We start from the raw sequence: 22,220 nt of genomic DNA, 5'->3' as shown, positions 1-22,220 counted from the left end.
ATCCGCCACACTGGATCCACCACCGCGACCCCCGGTGCACGATCCACAAACCGCAATCCATGGTGCGGCCACAGAGGCCCTGGATCTGCGGGTGATAAAGCAAAGGGATTCCAGGGAAGGGGGATAGGGATGGAGAAGAGGAAGGAAGACTGGAAAGAGAAGCTCCGTGTGTCATGTGTCATAAAATAGAACAAGTAACGTTCTGGCGCACTAATTAGCTCTAACTATAAGCTTTATCAAAAAGGAAGGTTTTGAGTCTACTCTTAAACGAACAGATGGTGTCTGCTTCCCGAACTGAAAGTGGTAGATTATTCCACAGCCGAGGGGCTTGATGGCTAAAAGCTCTGGCTCCTACTCTACATTTAGAGAATTTAGGGACAACAAGTAGGCTTGAATTCTGGGAGCGGAGTCCTCTAGTGGGTTTATAAGGTACTAACAGCTCTTTAAGGTAAAAAGGCGCTATATTATTAAGGGCCTTGAAGGTGAGGAGGAGAATTTTAAATTCTATTCTAGATTTAACTGGAAGCCAGTGTAGCGATGCTAATACTGGAGAAATGTGCTCTCTTCTCTTTGTTCTCGTCAGGACACGTGCTGCGGCATTTTGGACAAGCTGTAGAGTCTTTAACGACTTACTGCTGGAGCCTGATAATAATGAATTACAATAGTCCAGTCTCGAGGTAACAAAGGCATGGACTAGTTTTTTCTGCATCTTTTTGTGAAAGGACATGTCTGATTTTTTAGATATTGCGCAAGTGGAAAAAGGCGGTTCTAGAAATTTGTTTTAAGTGACTATTAAAGGATAAATCAGGATCGAAGATCACTCCCAAGTTCCTGACTGTTTCATTGGAAGCAAGGGCAATGTCGTCTAGCGCAGCTATATCATTAGATAATGTATCTCTAAGGTGTTTGGGGCCAAGTATTATAACCTCTGTTTTGTCTGAGTTTAATAAGAGAAAATTGCGGGTCATCCAGGTTTTTATGTCCTTGAGACATGCTCGAAGTTTAGTTAATTGATTACTTTGTTCAGGTTTTATTGACAAATATAACTGGGTGTCATCCGCATAGCAGTGGAAATTTACCAAGTGTGTCCTGATAATGTTTCCTAGTGGAAGCATATATAATGACAATAAAATTGGGCCGAGCACAGAGCCCTGTGGAACACCATGGTTAACTTTGGTGCGCACAGATGACTCATCATTAATTTGCACGAATTGGAAGCGATCGGAAAAATACGATTTAAACCAGTTAAGGGCGGTTCCATTAATGTTAATTAACTGTCTGAGTCTTTGTAATAAAATTTGATGGTCAATTGTGTCAAATGCTGCACTATAAACACATTTTAATCATACAACAAATTTGTAAATATAAAATAATGATGTGGTTCAATAATTATAATTATTACTCTGAGTTAAATTAACACATTTGTGAGCTTATTTGGGGGGTAACATACATACAGATACACAAACTAAATGCTTTTCAAAAACCAGGAAATAAAAACGCTCCACAGTCTCTTGATTAATGTTTATTATGTTTGTGTAAAGAATCAGAAAACAAAGAGAAACTTAAAGCTCAGGGACCAAATCTGTAACAAAGATGAAACGTTTCCCCTTATCAATCTCAAAAAGCAAACTTTCACAAGTAAGTAAGTTTGGTGTAAAACAACTTTGTGTCGGATACAAAACACAGACACACCCTATATCACTAGTACACCATGTACAATAAATCCAGGAAATATCTACAACACTAAAAAAGTTGTATATTCTTCTCACCACAGATTAAATGATCATGGACAATAAAGCAGCGGTCAACTACAGCGTTTGATTCATTCAACATCAACACTAAAAACTACAATCAACACACGAAAATATTGATAAATGATGTTAGAATGTTTGTGTTTTATGCCTCGATAATTCATTTTAAAATCATTCTAAGGAAAAGATAGTAATCAAATGCACCACACACATTTAGAGATGTGTGTGTCTGTTTCTCAGTGTGTGTGTTTCTCAGTGTGTGTGTGTGTTGCTCAGTGTGTGTGTGTTTGTGTGTGTGTGTTGCTCAGTGTGTGTGTTTATTGCTCAGTGCTTGTGTGTGTGTTTGTGTGCGTTGCTCAGTGTGTTTGTGTGTTGCTCAGTGTTTGTGTTGTGTTTGTGTGTGTTGCTCAGTGTGTGTGTTTGTTGCTCAGTGTGTGTGTGTGTGCTGCTCAGTGTGTGTGTGTGTGTTGTTCAGTGTGTCTGTGTTGCTCAGTGTGTCTGTGTTGTTCAGTGTGTCTGTTTGTTGCTCAGTGTGTTTGTGTGTGTGTTTGTTGCTCAGTGTGTGTGTGTGTGTTGCTCAGTGTGTGTGTGCGTGTTGCTCAGTGTGTGTGTGTGTTGCTCAGTGTGTGTGTTGCTCAGTGTTTGTGTGTGTTGCTCAGTGTTTGTGTGTGTTGCTCAGTGTTTATGTGTGTTGCTCAGTGTTTGTGTGTGTGTTTGTGTGTTGCTCAGTGAGTGTGTGTGTTTGTGTTGCTCAGTGTGTGTGTGTTGTGTGTTGTTCAGTGTGTGTGTGTTGTCCAGTGTGTGTTGCTCAGTGTGTGTGTGTGTTGCTCAGTGTGTGTGTGTGTGTGTGTGTGTGTTGCTCAGTTTGTGTGTCTGTGTCTTTGTGTGTGTGTGTTGCTCAGAGTGTGTGTGTGTGTGTGTGTGTGTGTGTGTGTGTGTGTGTGTTGCTCAGTTTGTGTGTCTGTGTCTTTGTGTGTGTGTGTTGCTCAGAGTGTGTGTGTGTGTGTGTGTGTGTGTGTGTGTTGCTCAGTGTGTGCTGTATCTGCTGTTATCTCTGGTCTCAGTCGTCTTTATCAGCAGCTTTGGAGCAGGAGAGCTGATGTTACTGTGGTAACCGTTATTACTTTTAGTACCTGGACAAAGAGAGAGAGAGAGAGGTGCAGTGAGACCACATATAGTATAACTGAAATGAAGTACCAGTAAAATTATATAAATCAATTAAAATGGTAGAAAACACAGAGGAAAGTAGATTGTGACGTGTGAATATGTCCACAGAGCTTCTTCCTCTGGGTTTGGGCTCCACCTCGTTACTCACTGTAGCTGGAGACGTTCTGAATGTTGAGGATGGACTGGTGTCCGAGTCTGTGGGACAGGAGCAGGAGGAAGTTAGTTTGTTTATATCAAAGATACAAAGTCGTCATCACTTGTTCTCCTCCGCTCCTCTCACCTGTCCTCCTCTCCTTCCAGCAGCTTCCTGTAGGTGGCGATCTCAATGTCCAGAGCCAGTTTCAGGTTCATCAGGTCCTGCAGGTGAAGATGAGGAATGATTTTGATGGATCAAGGTGATGAGTCATCACTTGACCCTGAGCGGTGGCTCCCTCTGTCACTCACCTGGTACTCTCGGAGCTGTCTGGCCATGTCCTGCTTGGCTCTCTGCAGGGCGTCCTCCAGATCTCTGGTTCGGGCCTTGGCTTCTTTCACGGCCAGCTCCCCGCGCTCCTCCGCCTCAGCCAGCTGGTTCTCCAGACTGCCACGCTGAGGGTGGAGGGACGGAGCGGTGAGGGTCTCTATTATCCCCGCAGACTAAATTCTGTTCGTCTGAATATCGTCTGAAATGGTACCTGAGCTTTGACGGCCTCTATCTCGCTCTGCAGCCGGCTGATCAGTCGCGTGACCTCGGCCACCTCCGCCTTCACAACGCGGAGCTCGTCTCCGAACTGACTGGCCTGAACCGACATTTGGTCGAACTGCAGAAGAGATTCATTTTTAAACTTTAAACCTGCAGTTTTTTGTTTGGCCACCTGGAGGCAGAAGAAACAAGTTGATATGGACTCACAGAAAAACATGATCATTGAACTGATGAGGAAACTCCTGCCTCGCTGACTGATGAAATATTTATTTTATTTGGCACGTTTAACCTTCCTCAGGTATGTGGACAAACACCTGTCACATATCCAGGTGTGCAGATCCAGAACCTTCACAGAGTTTAGACGGTATTTGTATTACTCCATCTGTCAAAGCTGCTGCTGAACCTAAAGGCACAGGGGGGTCCTATAACATGACACCAGTGAGAACTCCATCCTCTTAAATGTCTTCTTAGTTTCGGGTGGTGGAGAAGGTGAAATTCTGCTTCAGGGCCGTTTTGGATTTCGCTCTCAAATGACACTTGACCCTGCAGCGATGTGAGAGCCAGTGCATCAGGTCTGCTGAGCTCCTTCACAGCCTGTTCTGTGGATTCCTGTAGTGGATTAAACTAATATAGGTTATTCTACTGTGAGTGTTCCATCCCCGTCTCCTCCTCCTCACCTTGCTCTTGTACCAGGCCTCGGCCTCCTCTCGGCTGTGGGCGGCGATGTCCTCATACTGGGATTTGACCTCAGCCACGATCTGCTCCATGTTCAGGCTGCGGCTGTTGTCCATCTGCACCACCACCGACGTGTCCTTGATGCTGGCCTGCAGCTCACGCAGCTCCTGCTCATCGGGGAATCAAGTCAAAGTGATGAGGGACAAAAATGCACCGAATATAATGTAACGATATTTTTGAACACAGGATCAATTCCAGGTTTCTTCACCTCATCGTAGATGTTGCGCAAGAAGTTGATTTCGTCAGTCAGAGCTCCCACCTTGTCCTCCAGATCTGCCTTCACCAGGTAGGCCGAGTCCACATCCTGGACGCACACAGACCACGATCATACACAGACATGATTAGAAGTAGTGTTGGTTCTCCAATCTCCAGTTGGTGTGTCCTGTCTCCCCCCCTCCCTCTGTTAGTGTGGTTGCTGATTCAGGGCGTCACCTGATCACACCCGTTGACAATCATAATCCAATCAATGCCCTTAATTTAAATAGCTGTGGTTATTATAACCTAATTCACAAACTGCACAACCGAAGCAGCTTTAATGTAAAACTGACTTCAGTCCCATGTGATGACAAAGCGTTTATGTGTTTTAATAAATGTGGGAGAGAGACAGAGGACGAGAGAAACAGAGGACGAGAGAGACGAGACAACCAACAGGCACAAAGGAAAAAGGACAAAAGAGTGGTTCATCTTACTCACCACACCTGTGTGTGTGTGTGTGTGTGTGTGTGTGTGTGTGTGTGTGTGTGTGTGTGTGTGTGTGTGTGTGCGGGTGTGCGGGTGTGCGGGCTGACCTTCTTCAGGATAACAAAGTCGTTCTCCAGGTTGTTCCTCTTGTTGATCTCGTCCTCGTACCTGTGGCAGAGGCAGGACTTTGCGTTTAGTTACACAAACACAATGTGTTATGACAAAGATCAACAATGGTGTCAGCGCCTCATTGTTTACTTGTGTTTATAGTCCTCCACCAGGCCCTGCATGTTCCTCAGCTCCCCGTCCAGTTTGGTCTTGTCGTTGTTGACCAGGTCCATTTGGCGCCTCAGTCCCGCCATGTAGGCCTCGAACAGGGGCTCCACGTTGGAGCGGCCCACGCCCTGACCCTGCAGCAGCTCCAGCTTCGTCTCCAGCATCTTGTTCTGCTGCTCCAGGAAACGCACCTGAGGGATGTGACACAGAGGGAGGCAGGAAGTGGAGTTGAAGGGGTTTTATTTTTCAGATTTTAATTTCATTGATTTTAAATGAATGTTTAACTACTGTCAAACAGCTGCAGAACACGAGCCAGTGATGAACATGTAGCTAATGGACGACAGTTGAAATTGGTTTATTATTCAAGAGAAAATAACATCACATCATGGAACTATATTTTTGACTAAAGGTTTAAAAGTGCACAGTCTCTTTAACAACGGTATGACCTGCTGCTATCAAACCTTTATGATTGAAACGTTTGTTAAATCGTTATTACTCCTGTTTGCAATTTTTCATAAATTACTCACTTACCAGGATTCTTTAAAACAGAAACTGCTTGACTCAACATGACACTAGATCTGACTCTAATGGAAAACTTTATGAAAAAGAAAATTATTCATGTTGTGGCAGGATGTCTTGCTAGATTTTTTATTTCAATGATTCCGTTATTTAGTCCTGTGAAGAAATCGATTAGAGCAAAAGGACGTTGAACAGTTTGGGTTCATAATGTCCCTCCTCAGATAATCACAGGCTCATTCCAGCAGGAATCCAGCTCAATGTCATCGTTGTCCTCCAGGTCGGTATCTGCACAGCTCAGGTTTCCTGCCCACAGGATCATCCACCTCCCATTATACGTCCTCCGCTCAACACAAAGCCTGTTTTCTGTTCGGAGCTGAATTATCTGCCTCTGATACACAACCACGCCGTGTCTCACCGGATTTATCAGGTTACGACTCAACGGAACGGAAACGGGACAGATGGCTCAAATATCCAGTGGCCCAGTACCAGCAGCTAGTCCAGGGTTTAAATGGCTTTTTAAATCCCGGATGCATTCGCTGAATTCTTAGTTTCCTTCTTAAGGTTTGAAGCCTCAGATCAGATCTAAGTGTGTTTCTGTGATATCCAGTATCTATAAATAATATTATATTTCCCACTGATCCTGAGATTGAGTCTGAATCAGATTAAACTGACTTATCATCCTGCAACTTAAACTAGTTTGTCTCTCTGTGGCACAAGACTGATCATTTAGATCAATAAACAAAGAACAAATAACCTCTGTGGACAAGGAATCTTTTGTGTGACCTGTTCTCTGGGAAGTCACATCAAGCATCTCATCGACGGCGATGAATGAACAACGGTTCAAATGTTTTCTGGGAGCTTTCACAATATGTTGTCTTGTGAAATGGAAACTGATCAGCAGCCAGGGCCCGATCTTTCTTCATTCTTCTTCTAAATGTGTTTTTAATGTTGTTGTTTTTACTAACAACTCTGCAGAATCTTTGAAGAACACTTCTGAAATCCATGATAACACCCTGTGGAATGATACTGACTGACAGTACGTATTAGGGCCATGTTGGAGAGAGAAATACGAAATATTATGAAGAAACGTCATCACATTTTGAGAAAAGAAGGAAATAACCAGCCAGGAGAATTAATTTCTTCTGGATAAAAACAAACCTCGAACCAATCTGAAAAACCAATGATAATCTAACAGTCCACAAAACATTTCCTCCTCCACTAAAGAGACAGTTTCCTTTCAGTCTTTGTGTTCTTTCTTCACAAAGGACTCAGGTTCTTACAAAATCTTTTCAAGGTCCTGAAACTGAGAATGAAAATGTTATATTAAGTCATTTAGGAGAAAAAATGCTCAACATTCCTCATTTTAACACTTTGTTCAATCCATGTTATGATCTTACTCTATTTTATCTCAAATGTAAGTGGCTCTTATACTCTGTCGTAGAAGAAGCAAGTATATGAGTTCAAAATGTGTGATTTGTATCATGAATGCCACTTCTAATATATTTTAATTGAATCATCAGTTTATCATAATACCATCACTTCCATTGAAGACGTCTGGTCGAGCTCTGACATGACGTCATCTCCTGCTTTCTGCTTACAAAAGATGAATGTTCAGCTTTGATCCAGATCTATGTAATAATATAATATTGACCTCTGTGTGATGCATTTAAGTCTGTTAGAAAAGCAGAGGTTTATCATGTACATTTGGTCAAGCGGATTCAGTCCAGCCTCTCTGCGCCTGAAGTGTATCGGTGCTGATGTGAGAAGCCGACAAAGCCTCCATTGTGAGGGTGTGTTACCGACTCCGTGAGAAAGAAGGGATGTTTCTCTAAGTACGGTATCAATGTCGAGCTTCATCCCCGAGATGCTCGCTGTGTCTGTGGGAAACGACCACAACCTGTGTTCTTCAGGAGCCTCAGCACAGAAACCATGTTTACCTCCGTGCTCACGCTTTCCCATCACCCAGTAATTTACTGTCACTGCTAAAGCATTGAGACACTTTTAAAATAGCCCATTCAGGCTATTATGAGGAAAGGTTTTGTTCTTAACCTTGAATATTAACGGCTAATGTTTAGTTTGTTTGTGAACAGGACTACGCAAAAAACGACCAAACGGATTTCCACAAAGTTTGTTGGACGGATGGAACGTGGGCCAAGAAAGAACTGGTTCGTTTTTTAAAGCGGATCCCTTCTTTTCTCTTTCTTTAACATTGCCAGATAGAACGTTTTTCAACATTTGGGTTTGTTTGTTTTATTTTCTTCTTTATCGAAGGCCATGAGCCAAGAGAGAGACTTTCTGTGGGACTTCACGAAAGGCGGCTGATCTGGAATTTTTTGGGGAATAATAATAAATCTTGATCCAGACCTAGCAGATTTAAGTGTGGCAGCATAAGTGTGTCGGCTTTTTCCAGCCACAGTAACAAATAGAGCTACAACCCTGTCACTACCACCGACGTGTAGCTGAGATCAGACAGTAGAGAATCAACAGCTTGTATCTTTGTATCTTCAGTAGTTTAATTTTACCCAAATGAACATGATGGATTCGGTGCAGACTGGAACTGTTTGGCCTTCGTGGAGGTTTCCACTCTTTCACTTTTTATTTTGTTGTAATTTATCATGAAATAAAACAGAGGTCATGTGGGGACGGTTCAGATTCTGGTCGTCTTGTGCAAAACTCAAATCAGAAGCTTCAGAAACTGCTCCACTGTTCATATGAATGTGGAACCACAGTAACAGACGGATCGACATGAACACAACCTGTCAGGTTGGTTTTCTCCCACAGAAAGTGAAGGGAACACTTGATCAACAATTTAACAGCTGTGTCTAAATCTAGAGGCCGTGTGAATAAACACCTGCTCTGTGGTGACGCAGTAAAGATGCCATGTGTGTTACTTTAACTGTATATGAAAGTGTCGGTCAGAAACAACACAAAACCATTAAATTAGGTACAGTTTAACTTGCTTGTTTGTCATGAATTAAATGTTAGTGCAGCGAGACCAGTGGTTCTCAAATGTGAAAACAGGATTCCAGATTCATCCGTTAGATTAATTTGGTACAGATAAAATACTTAATAATACTACGTTTATTTATCTTTATCAGATAATGCTAAAAATAAATAGTTTAGTTTTTCCGCCCACTTTATTTTTTGTATAGTTTGACGATAATAAGAACTAGATGATGTGTGTCGGATTGTTCAGCCCTGGTGGAAGGATACGCTCTCCTGAGTTACAGTCTAGTTAATAATTAATGGGCAGAACAGATACTTTAATTTAGCAGCAGATCATGTTCAAGCTAAAAGTGACAGTGAAGGATAATAAAAAATACAATAGAGAAACTCTGTTAGAAAAGAGACTTAAATTAAGAGAAGTAACTTAGTCAATATAAATTAAATACGTTTGGAAACTTTATCATTCAAGTGTCAAGTGAAAGTGTCGTAAAAGCCTGACAGCATTAAAAGTTGAGCTTTTCTTTCTAATTAACTCAACTTTTAGTTTGCAATAAAAACCATGGGATTTATTTGTGGAAACAGAAAATTCTAAGTCTGACTTAATATATTCTTCAAAATATTTGTAATATTCATAATAATCTTCACAATACAGAGGCTTTTTTATTGTTTCATGCCTGAATGCTGACTTTAGCTTCTGATCAATATTCCACTGTTGACTAATCGAGGACCTTCTTCCGCGCTCCTCCGTTACCTTGTCGATGAAGCTTGCGAAGCGGTTGTTGAGGCTCTTGATCTGCTCCTTCTCGTGGGCTCGGCTCATCGACAGGTTGGGGTCGATCTCCAGGTTGAGGGGGGCCAACAGGCTCTTGTTGACCGACAGGGACGCCAGGGGGGCCCCCAGGCCGTGGTGGTGCCCGTTGGCACCGGCGTACAGAGAGCTGCTGCTCAGGGAGACGCCGGTGAAGGCCCCCTGACCTGGACCGTAGCCGCTCAGCCTCCTGGACGTGCTGCTGCTCCGCACTGAGCTGCTGGAGCTGATTCTCTTGGTACGACTCAGACTCATGTTGGTGAGAGATGGATGCAAAGGGATAAAAAGATGAAGAGTAGAGGGAAGACAAGCAGGAAACAGGCTGAGCTGAGCAGAAATGACTGAGTCAGAGAGAAACAGGTGAGTGTAAGATGTCTGACCACAGTGACGGTCTCAGGTGTCTCGTGGCCTTTTAAACGTCCCCAGGGTGGATTCAGAGGAGGAGAGAAACTGGAGCACAGGCGAGCTGCGGTGTCACATATCCAGGTGAGTGTGTGTGTGTGTGTGTGTGTGTGTGTGTGTGTAAAATGTTAAACAAGTGCACGATTAAACTCCAAACCCTTAAATTCACTTCTGAAACAATCTGAACCATGAACAATATTAAAAACTAAAAGTATTTTCTACTTGTCAGTTGCACTTCCTCCACAACCTGTGACATGTCTGTATTTCACCCTGTTTTAAATTTGAAGACCTTCTCAGTTGGTCGTTGCTACTGTGTGGATTTACTAAAACAGAAGAGTGTAAATAAAGACAGATAACACATCACCACTTCCTCAAACTGTGTAGAACTGACACCAAATATCAATCAATAAATCAATCAATCAATCAAACTTTATTTGTTGAGCCCATATTCACAAATAACAATTTGTCTCACAGGGTTAACAAAGTGAGTGAGACACGTGAGGATACGTCTCCCAGGACGGACACAAGTACAAAACATGCCACGTGTAACAGAGAAGATCAGAAAGATCAGAGAATTTACAGCATTGATTAGAACTGGAAAATTCCTCCTGCCGAGAAATCTCGAATGGGTGCCTTCTGCATCCGGGTCGATAAGAGACTTTTTGTTTTTTTGGGAAGAGAGACAGACTGTGTCAATTTGAGAGAGAGAGAGAGAGAGAGAGAGAGAGAGAGAGAGAGAGAGAGAGAGAGAGAGACAGAAAGAGAGAGAGAGAGAGACTGGCTGGTATAAATGAGAGAGAGAGAGAGAGAGAGAGAGAGAGAGAGAGAGAGAGAGAGAGAGAGAGAGAGAGAGAGAGTGAGAGAGTGAGAGACTGGCTGGTATAAGAGAGAGAGAGAGAGAGAGAGAGAGAGAGACAGAGAGACCCAGAGAGAGAGAGAAACAGAGAGAGAGAGACTGGTTTAAGAGAGAGAGAGACTTGATCAGCAGCATAGATCTCTTCAGGACACTGATCATGTGACAGGATTTTGGCAGCGATTGCTAAAACTTCATTTTCACACTGAGCACTAGGTGACGCTATCACTATGACTGCATACGCACTAATATATCTGTTCAGGTGTGGAAACTGATGAAGTTTGTTCAATTTGGGACCGTTTGCTCAAACTTCATTTTCACACCGACCACTAGGTGGCGCTATCACTATCAATAAATACACTAATATATCTGTTCAGGTCAGGAATCTGATGAAGTTTGTTCAATTTGGGACCGTTTGCTCAAACTTCATTTTCAAACTGACCACTATGTGGCGCTATCACTATTAGTGTGTATGCAGTTATAGTCTTGACTTCATCGGGACTTGACTTTGATCATGTGACAGAATTATGGGGTCGATTGCTAAAACTTCATTTTCAGCCTGACCACTAGGTGGCGCTATCACTATTAGAGTGTATGCAGTTATAGTCTTGACTTCATCAGGACATGATGAAGTCATGTCATCATGTCCTGAAAATCAGGATTATGTGGCCTGATTTTGGACAGATTGCTAAAACTTAATTATCACACTGACCACTAGGTGGCGCTATCACTATCACTTCATAGACACTTATACAGGAATCTGATGAAGAGCCAATCACATTGTCTTTCAATATCATTGACAGTTGTTTGTTTAAGGAGTTCAACAGTTCCCCACTGAAAAACAAAGAAAAAAAATCTGTCCCACACTGGGACTTGAACCTGCCACCTCTGGCTCTCTGTCCTTCTGCTCTACTGACTGCACTACCTATAGTATTTATTAACACCTGTGAAGGAGTTATAAATAGATCTCATTGTCCCCCTTTCCACCTCTGGCCCCCCTCCCTCTGCGTGTGTGACTCACTGATTACCGCAGGTGCGACGTGAGAGAGACATCAGACCTCAGGAGAACGTCCAGAACAAAATGCTCTAATTCAAAATCTATAACTCCTACCCGTGAAATGAAAACACAAGGCTTGGACGAACAAGATTATATCTATATTGTTGAGAGTAAAAAAAGAGGCCGTATGAGCAGTTTAGAAACATACTTCTCATTTCATAAATTCTCCTCCTGATATTATCATTAGTTTTAATAGAAGAGACATTTTTCCACCCTCTAGCACCGTCATCAAACAAATACTTGTTACTCAAAAACTATAAGTCCTTTCTGGAAAATGAAAACATTTTGAGGCTTGACACTACAACCGGATATATTTTTTATTCGTGAGAGCTAGGAAATGGAGCCGTGGGAGCCGTGGGCTAAAAATAATGTCTGAGGACCTCCGTTTGGGGAGTTGAGAGCAGTTTTAGTGACCTGAAAACACCCTGAGACTCCCATTGTACATTTTTGGCCACGTTATCGCAATTTTTGTGCAAACCGGGGGATGGAATTCTTATAAACACATAGCACACCATTCGACGTAATTCCACAGGTTTATTTTTGGGTCTCGTGAATGTGCGACGGAATTTGTAGTCTTGGGGTTTTGGGTCTCGAGGAGAAGCGCCAAACTTTTTGGCAGAAGAAATAAAAATAAGAAGTATGGAGAATAGTAATATGTAATGCTTTGCATGGCGCAAAGAGGTGCCAGCCACTATGCTGCACCTATATGATGAAGCAGCGGCTTCATCTCACAAACACATGCAGATTAGGGGTTGTGTAGATCGGAGACTACACACAAGCTGCTGCTGCTTCAGCCTCTGGATCCTCAGGACACAGCTCAGCCTCCGTCCACACACACTGTCCTCTTCACTCTCACCTCCACAAAGATTCCTCCCTCCATCTGTTGAGAGAACAAGATATCAGTGTTACAGAGATTTAACTTCCCATATCTGTTCTTTTAAGGAGTGTGTGCACCACACAACAGTGGAGAGTCACTGTGTTCCGTGGGTGGAGCTTTTATACGGGTTGATCTCCAACTTAACCTGGAGCAGGTTAACCGTTCATCAGAAGTTACCATGGTGTTTCACCTCGTTAAGAAGTGGACGAGCTTCGTAGAATGAAAAAATTAAACCTGAAGTTAACCTGATAACCACAAATCCTGCTTGGTAGCACAGACCCTGGATCTGTGATACTGACTGGGTTTAATAAAATACTGATGAAAGCAGCAAGGACAGACACCAACCATCTACTGACCTCAGAGTCTCCAGTCGACAGCCTGAACTCTGCTTTAGATCTAGCAGCTCCTTCACTCCTGAGTCCTGCAAGTCATTTCCTATCAGATCCAGTTCTCTCAGATGAGAGGGGTTTGACCTCAGAGCTGAAGCCAGAGAAGAACAGCTGATCTCTGACAGTCTGCAGTGATTCAACCTGGATAAGGAATACAACTTAACTGTAAATTAAACTGAGTTCATGTGTGAAAATAACAGACACATATTCATGTCAGCACAGACTCATAACATGGAAGATAAATATGAAATCAGACATGTTGGACTAAAAACTGATCCTGATTCAGTACAAATAGATTATTTGGACCCGGGCTCTGTCCTGCAGATCAGTTTAGGAAATCCAGAACTAAACTCAGTGTTTTAACAAGTAGCTGAATATTAAAAATGTCACAGATTAATTAATGAATGGATTCAAGTTATGTATGAAGAGGAATTATGTTTAATTAGAATCAAATGAGATAAATTGTGTATAAATGCTGTTTTATAGATATGAGATCTACAAAAGTCAGTCAGTGAACTGACCTCAGAGTCTCCAGTCGATAGGTTGGACTTTGTAGAAAACCACACAGCTCCTTCACTCCTGAGTCCTGCAGGTCATTGTTACTCAGATCCAGTTCTTTCAGATGAGAGGGGTTATACCTCAGAGCTGAAGCCAGAGAAGAACAGCTGATCTCTGATAGTCTGCAGAGACTCAACCTGGATAAAGAAATATTAATATTAGAATGTGGCCTCCTGTTGTTGTGGATCGTCATCATGTCAACACAGACTCTCAACATGCTGCTGACCTCAGTCCAGTCTGTGACCTGAAGATAAATATCAGATCAGACATGTTGGACCATTGTTTCATTCATCAACTTCTTCTCTGTGTGTCGGTCACTGAGCAGATTGTGTAATTAAACACTGAGCAGAGCAGAACTGTGACAATTTAAACAAATAATGACCCAATAAGTAAGAAAGTCTGAAAAGTGAACAAGAATTTAAGGACCTCAGAGTCTCCAGTCGACAGTTTGGACTCTCCAGTCCAGAACGCAGCAGCTTCACTCCTGAATCCTGCAGCTCGTTGTCGCTCAGATCCAGTTCTCTCAGATGTGAGGGGTCTGACTTCAGAGCTGAGGCCACGACTTCACAGTGAGTTGCTGAGAGTCGACAACCACCGAGTCTGTAATTAAAGAAAATATCAAATCTATAAGAATTAAATCAGAAAACACAACATTAATACAAACATGATCATTTGACCATCAAGATAATCCTTTCAGATTTGGTACAAGCATTCATTCAGACTTACAGAGGAACTCATTAGATTCAGGAGGTCAAAGGTCAAAGATAAAGGTCAGAGACCATGTTCATGGCCTCTTGAACATGATATCTCCTGTCTGTCTTTAGGGGATTTCTTCACATTTTGACTCAAAGATATACTGATTAGATTTCAGTGGTCAAAGGTGAAGGGTCACAGTGACCTTATATTATTGTGAAGTCAACATGTCAGGAACCTGGAGGAACGGACACTGCACTGGTTGGTGGTGAAGGAAAAACACAGGGTGGGAACTCTAGTTTGACAAGAAAGAAGAATAAACTATATTTCCTGCTTCTTCAGTTTAAAGGAACCGTCAGTGATTCTCATCCAAACACTGATTCAGTGATCGTCTCCTCACACTGTGCTAGCTGTTTGCTCATATATAAATATATATATATATAGAAAGAGAGAGAGAGAGAGTGTGCATTGGACTTCTGGGGTTCCATACTATTGGACTACTTGGATTTAGACAAGTATATTCTTTAATAAGCTTCTCTGCTAGATTACTATTGTATCTGCTGTCTTAGGTCACCTAGATTGATAGTTTGTACTGTTTGGTCTTACCTTGAATTGTATGAGCTCGGCTTTTGTATACAGTTTCACTCAAGTGATTGAGAGTTAAAAGGGAACCAGCTAAGGTTAAAGTGCTTGATTTGTATTCCAATTCTGTTTTGGACTAAGTTCTATTTTACTTTCTACCTTTTGAGGTAAATAGACTTCGTCCATAATCTGTTTTTAGGAGATTTTGTGAAACTCACCTGATCACTGATTAAAGTGACAGGTCTCTCTTGTGTTGAACTCTGCTGAGTTTCTATTGCTGGGCCATTACCAGCTGGGGCCTAATTGACTCATAGGCAGGGGGTGTGGTCAGCACAGCTGTAGCCAACCATCATCACTCTGGTGTAAAAACAGGAACTGTTTTAAGCGAACCCACAAGGCAGACTTCATCTCTGGCTTTGCTACCCAGCAATCACTTGACTTCCCTGCACTTATCCTGCTGGGTGACTTTAACATCCAGACAGAGAAGTCATCTGACCTATTACCGTTACTGTCTTCTTTTGCTCTCTCACTCAGTCCTTCCCCTCCTACTCACAAAGCCGGTAACCTCCTCGACTATATTTTCATCAGAAACTGTTCAACATCTAACCTCACTGTAACCCCACTTCATGTCTCCGACCACTTCTTTATCTCTAACTCTCTCCCACTCTCTCAAACTGACAACCTGAACACATCAACAGACTCTGTACCTGTCCGTCGCAACATTCGTTCCCTCTCTCCTGCCTCTCTAGCCTCCTCTGTTTTATCAGCCCTCCCTTACACTGACTCTCTCACTCATGCATCCTAACTCTGCCAGAGACACTCTCCTTTCTACTCTGACCTCCTCTCTTGACTCTCTCTGTCCTCTTACGTCACGACAGGTCAGCAAGTCCTTCCCAGCTCCGTGGTTGTCTGACCCGGTGTGCGCCAACAGAGCCACTATGCGAGCATCAGAAAGGAAATGGCGAAAATCCAAACACCCAGACGACCTGCTCACTTATCAGTCGCTTCTCTCCTCTTTCTCTGCCTCTATTTCCACAGCCAAAAGCTCCTTCTATCAATCCAGAATTCTATCCTCATTTTCCAACCCCAAAAAACTCTTCTCCATCTTTTACAACTTCCTTGACACCCCAGTCCCCCTTCTCCTTCCTCCCACTTTGTCAACTACTTCACAAAAAAGATAGATGACATACACTCCACATTTTATAGTCCTCCTTCTATAACTACATTTCCATCAACTTCATCTTCATCCCATTCGCTTTCCTCTTTCAACCCTGTCTCCCAATCAAGTTCTGACCTTGGTAACCTCCGTCCGCCCGACCACCTGCCCCCTTGACCCCATCCCCTCTCACATTCTCCAGTCTATCCCTCCTGGCCGTCTTCCTTTTCTCACCCATCTTATCAACACTTCCCTGTCAACTGGCTATTTCCCTAATTCTCTGAAGGAGGCAAGAGTAAATCATCTCTTATTGAAACGTCAATAACGTCAAACGTAAATAACTACAGACCTGTCTCTCTTCTTCCCTATGTTTCCAAAACTCTTGAGCGCGTTATCTTTGATCAACTCTCCTCCTATCTTCACCATAACTACTTTTTTTACCCTCAACAGTCTGGTTTCAAGGCAGGCCACTCAACTGAGACTACCCTCCTTGCTGTCGCTGAGCAGCTTCACACTGCTAGAGCAGCCTCTCTCTGCTCTGTCCTTATCCTACTAGATGTTTCTGCTGCATTGGACACAGTGAACCACCAGATCCTTATTTCCTCCCTTGAGGACCTGGGTGTCTTAGGCTCTGCTCTCCCCCTGCTCTCTTCCTACCTCTACAAGACTGAACTAATTTTCCTTCCAGGGAAAAGCTTCTCCCACCTATGACCTGACTATTAACCTTGATAACTCTGTGTTAACCCCCACTCAGACTGCTAGGAACCTGGGTGTGACATTCGACAGTCAACTCTCCCTCACTGCCAACATTACTGCAACATCATGTTCCTGTACATACATACTGTACAACATCAGGAGAATACTCCCCCTTCTCAGTCAGAGGGCGGCGCAGGTTCTGCCCCAGGCTCTGGTCTTCCACCACAAATTAAAAACAATCCTCTTCTGAATATACCTTGAATAAAAGCTTAAACTAACAATTTAGTAGCACTTAAATGGCACTTACTTATAGCATTTTCTAGTTTGGCTATCTTGAAGTGATAGTACTTTCTTGATTCTTGTTGTTCAGGGTTTCTACCCTCATGGTTGAATGCACTTATTGTAAGTCGCTAAATGTAATGTAATATATATATCTTATGGTTTGTGGAGGAAGCTGGAGAACCCAGAGAAAACCCTGCAGACACCAGCATAACCTCCTCCTCACAGAAAGGCTGCACTAACAGTGTTGACCACTGCAACACCATGCTGCCCAAAACAATGAGGATCATTTAACACTGAGTGTATTTGAAGAACGACTCATCTCCACTGATTGAACATGTTATTGATCATGTCTAGACTCACCGAGCCTTCCTACAGTTCCTCACAGCTGGGATCAGTCTCCGTCGACCCTGGTATGTTGTGTTGAACTTCTTCAGGTCCAACTCATCCAGAACCTCCTCTGACATCTGCAGCATGTAGGCCAGAGCTGAGCAGTGGATCTCAGAGAGTTTATCCTTTGATTTGTTCTCTGACGTCAGGAACTGTTTCATCTGCTGATGAACTGAGTGGTCGTTCATCTCAGTCAGACAGTGGAAGATGTTGATGCTTCTGTCAGGAGAAATGTCATCACTCTTCATCTTCTTCAGGTTGTTGATTTCTCTCTGGATGATCTCTGGATTGTTCTCTGTCTGACCCAGCAGGTCTCCCAAGACTCTCTGGTTGGAATCCAGACTGAGGCCGTGAAGGAAGCGAACAAACAGGTCCAGATGACCATTTGTGCTGGTGAGGGATTTCTTCATGGTTCTCTTCAGGAGGTCATCCAGGGTGAAGTTACTGTCTGTTTCCCTATATGTTCCCAAGAAGTCGTTGAGTTCTTCTGTGTTCCTCACGGTGTAACAGTGGAACATGTAGACTGCAGCCAGAAACTCCTGAACGCTCAGATGAACAAAGCAGTAGACTGATTTCTGGAAGATCACACACTCTCTTCTGAAGATCTCAGTACAAACTCCTGAGTACACCGAGGCCTCTGTGACATTAAGACCACACCGCTCCAGGTCTTCTTGGTAGAACATGATGTTTCCTTCCCTCAGATGTTTAAGTGCCAGCCTCCCCAGCTTCAGGAGAACGTCCTTGTCAGCCTCCGTAAGCTGTTGTGGAGTCGTCTCATGTCCCTCACCGTACTTGTTGTTCTTCCTCTTTGTCTGAACCAGCAGGAAGTGTGAGTACAGGTCAGTCAGGGTCTTGGGCAGCTCTCCTCTCTGGTCTGTGGTCAACATGTGCTCCAGAACTGTAGCAGTGATCCAGCAGAAAACAGGGATTTGACACATGATGTGGAGGCTCCTGGACGTCTTGATGTGTGAGATGATTCTGCTACACAGCTTTTCATCACTGAATCTCCTCCTGAAGTACTCCTCCTTCTGGGCGTCAGTGAAGCCTCGTACTTCTGTGACCCTGTCGACACATGCAGGAGGGATCTGATTGGCTGCCGCAGGTCTGGAGGTTATCCAGACGAGAGCTGAGGGAAGCAGATTCCCCCGGATGAGGTTTGTCAGCAGCACGTTGACTGATGACCTCTGTGTGACCTCAGACACAAGCTCCCTGTGGTTGAAGTCCAGAGAAGGTCTGCTTTCATCCAGGCCGTCAAAGATGAACAAAGGTTTACAGACAGCGAGCGTCTCTGCCGTGAGCTTCTGTAACGCTGGATGGAAAACATGGAGCAGCGTGAGAAGACTGTGCGGCTGGTCCTTCACCAGGTTCAGCTCCCTGAACGAAAGCACAGCCAGCCGACCCACATCCTGGTTTTCTAAACCCTCTGCCCAGTCCAGAGTGAACTTCTGCACCGAGAAGGTTTTTCCAACGCCTGCGACTCCGTTGGTCAGGACGACTCTGATTCTGCTCTGCTGGTCAGTGGAGGCTTTAAAGATGTCGTGGACCTTGATGGGAGTGTCCTGGAGGATCTTCTTCTTGGAAGCCGTCTCAAGCTGCCTCACCTCATGTTGAGTATTAACCTCTTCACTCTGTCCCTCTGTGATGTAGAGCTCAGTGTAGATCCTGTTGAGGAGGGTTCTACTTCCTGTTTCATCACTTCCTTCAGTCACATGTTCACATCTCCTCCTCACACTGAGCTTATGTTCATCTACAACCTCCTGCAGACCACGATCTGTTGAAAGACAAGAAACAATGTGAGAGACAGAGAATCTGAGAATCTGCTGAATGTTTTCATCAGAAACAGAAAAACTACAGAAAATAAAAGCTTTTTAACTTTGTGCTTTTCTAACGATGTTAAATGTTGATGTTGTATGAAGGAACAAAATAAAAAACCTCACACTGACCGGCTGTCTGAGCTCCAACTCCTGTTCTGGATCTTTGTCCACACTGGGGACAGGATGATTCTCCTGAAGAACCAGACTGGTCCCAGTATGAGGTGATGCACTGTCTGCAGAACCAGAGTCCAATCCTGGTGGAGACTGGATCCTTCAGGACGTCCTGACACGAAGCACAGAAGGATGACTGCTCCTCCTCAGAAACATGACTCCTCTTCCTCTCCCTGTGAAGACATTTCCTGATAACTCACATGTCACAGTCACAGGTTGTCATTACTTCTGTCAAGGAGGTTTTGTTTTCACCCAGTATGTTTGTTTGTTGGTTCGTTAGTGGGATTATAAAAAACAACAGATTACCAGCAAACTTGGTGGAAGGGTGTGGTCTGTGAACCAGATCGGGGGGGGGGGGGGGGGTGTCCTCTTTCACAGACATGTTCAGAGGACTGATGTTTACCAGTGTGTAGAATTTGGTGCAGATCCAAATCAAAATGAGTCTCTACTGGATTTCAAAGTGGTTTCATAAGGAGCGTGTTGGTTCTTGGTGGAGGTCTGAGCTCTTTGAGTGATTCTGAGAGATTAGTCACCAACTTTAATGAAGCTGTGTCCTAATGCAGGGGCCACACTAGAGGAAACTAGATCCTCTTCAGAGCAGGTCACAGTAGCAACAGTCTCTTACTCTGTGGGTGAGGGTCCAGGTTCATTACTGAAGACTGGAGGAGGACTCATGGACCAGTCACTCTTCAGAAACAGACAGCTGAACACTGGAGACTCTGCTCTGTCCTCCTCTTCCTCATCATAACCACTCATCTTCAGTCTGAGAGGAAAAACACTGTGAGCTCACAGGAAACAGGACAAACCAGTCTGTTCAAGAAACACACCAAAAAATACCAAGCAAGGACACGCACACACACACACCCACGCACACACACACACACACACACACACAAACTAACACACACACACACACACACACACACACACACACACACACAAACACAAACACACAAACGCACTCGCACACACAGGTGACTGTAATGTATGATTGTGAAAACACGTTCTGTTATTAAACCCTTGATGAACAGACGGATTTTAACAGCAGGTGTGAGAGTGAGACAGTAAAACTTTCAGAAAGTTGTGTTCACACTCACCTGCTCACTTTCCTTCCTTCTACTCATCCAGGTGAAAATGGAGTCTGACCACTCCCTGTTCTCAGGCTCCTCCTCTCTCTCTTTACAGTAGATATGAGAGTTGCTCACAGACCAGTTAGAGCTCCAGTGTGTAAGATTCAGGTGAAATGATCTATTGTTATAAATCAAATATAAAATAATCAGTGATGTTTTCACGAGTCTAAATTGTATGAATAGCTGCTTTACTCTCGAATGGGAAGATCATCTTCACGCTATAACGTGAAACTTGGCACGTTGTCCTGTGGAGTGGAGCTTCCTGAAACAGCCGCTCACAGGAAGAAACAGTGACTTTGATGGGGACTATTTCCAGCGGCGGATGGAGCTCTATGGCACAAACACATGAGAAGTGTCAGGCTGTGGATGCACACACAATATGTTTATATCATCAAGAAGAAAACTAAAAAAAATAACCAGACTTGTTCTTTTAAACGTCTTCTCCTGATAGTCAGACTCAGAGAGTTCCATAATATATTTAACATTTGGTCGTCACATTATCAACTTTCACCCAAATGTCCACAGTTTAACATCAATTCAAACTCTTTTATCTTATTTGTTAAGTTCACTAGTGAATATTCTGATTCCACAATAACGTCAAAGTCACAAACTATTTCAGCATTTCAGCGGTCAAAGTCAGAACCTTAAAGCAACAGGAGCATGTGCTGTGTGGATGGGGAATATATGGAGGGCTACTTCCTAACGCCTTGGCAGGAAAAGGTGGATGTTGTGAAGTGTGTTGCTGGAGGTTCAACGTGGTTTCATCCATTCAGAAGCTTCCCATCCAAAGATCAGGGCTCCATTAAAACCTGGGCTGTATGAGCACAAACAGAAACTCTCTTCACAACCACTGGTTTGTTGTGTGATTGTGTAACACAAAAATACTCTGCAACATTACATTATATATAATACTAACATTTCACATGACATGGTTCCTGTAATGTGATGAAATGTCATGAGACTAATCCATGTAAACAATAAAGAAGCTAACGAGCAGCTCAGAGCAGTGAAACACGTGTTTGACTGTGTTCAGCTACACACTGTGTATTTAGCAGCTCACAATGAAGCCGTTAGTGTGGTTATTAATAATGACATGAAGAATTAGAGCGGCTGCGTTAATGAGCTGACAAAGCAACAACACTCTGGAACAATGGAGTCAACACATCAATGCTAACGCTAACAGGAAGAGCTAAGTGACCAACTTAGAGGAAATGACTCTGAACAGGAAGGAATGTGTGAGTCAGTGTGAAACACGTTCAGTTCACTTCAGTTGTGAAACTGGTTCAAATGAAAGTGTCTGTTAAAACGCTGTTTGCTGTAGTGACGTGTAGCAGCTCCTCCCCCTGAGATCCTTCAATCAGCTGAGTGATGAGCTTCACCTGCTGCAGGTGGGTGGGACCATAGATATATATAAAGTCTAGATGTATCGGCCAGCGGAGTCGAACGTCCGCACATGGCGGCCATCTTGCCACAGGCAGCTCGCCCACCCATAACATTGTGTTGTAGTGGTACGTACTTTTAAAATAACCATAACTTGCTAAATTCTCAACCGATTTTTAAACGGTTCGGTTTGTTACAAACGTCAGAGATGTAGTTATGACACTGCAT

General features: G+C 43.4%; 2 protein-coding genes across 7 annotated transcripts in view; both read right to left on the bottom strand.

Moving 5' to 3' along the window:
• Positions 1 to 2,753: 2,753 nt before the first annotated feature.
• Positions 2,754 to 9,820, bottom strand: si:dkey-222f2.1 (intermediate filament protein ON3). Its single transcript, XM_053438723.1, has 10 exons — positions 9,509 to 9,820; positions 5,275 to 5,483; positions 5,124 to 5,184; positions 4,544 to 4,639; positions 4,278 to 4,442; positions 3,593 to 3,718; positions 3,363 to 3,506; positions 3,199 to 3,275; positions 3,067 to 3,113; positions 2,754 to 2,884 (listed from the first exon to the last, which is right to left on the bottom strand). Exons 1-10 carry the CDS (start codon positions 9,818 to 9,820, stop codon positions 2,778 to 2,780), a joined length of 1,344 nt encoding a protein of 447 aa, XP_053294698.1. The 3' UTR covers positions 2,754 to 2,777.
• Positions 9,821 to 10,378: 558 nt separating this feature from the next.
• The window catches only part of LOC128454879 (NACHT, LRR and PYD domains-containing protein 12), a 32,419-nt gene continuing 20,577 nt past the window's right edge, over positions 10,379 to 22,220 (bottom strand). For 3 of the 6 annotated variants that reach the window (XM_053438456.1, XM_053438473.1, XM_053438462.1), the window contains 3 exons: positions 13,665 to 13,838; positions 13,100 to 13,284; positions 10,379 to 12,757 (listed from right to left, as the gene is read on the bottom strand). In XM_053438456.1, the coding sequence (XP_053294431.1) occupies positions 12,606 to 12,757; positions 13,100 to 13,284; positions 13,665 to 13,838 (511 nt within the window). In that variant the 3' untranslated portion in view covers positions 10,379 to 12,605. Of the gene's footprint in view, positions 12,758 to 13,099; positions 13,285 to 13,664; positions 13,839 to 14,127; positions 14,302 to 17,470; positions 19,269 to 19,434; positions 19,656 to 20,107; positions 20,246 to 20,579; positions 20,879 to 22,220 lie in introns of those variants that run through there. The other 3 variants (XM_053438480.1, XM_053438496.1, XM_053438489.1) reach the window with 3 other exon arrangements.

This window comes from Pleuronectes platessa, chromosome 2 (assembly GCF_947347685.1).
Source record: "Pleuronectes platessa chromosome 2, fPlePla1.1, whole genome shotgun sequence".
NCBI lineage: Eukaryota > Metazoa > Chordata > Actinopteri > Pleuronectiformes > Pleuronectidae > Pleuronectes > Pleuronectes platessa.
Note: the sequence above shows the minus strand (reverse complement) of the source record. Positions and strands in the feature narration are given on the sequence as shown.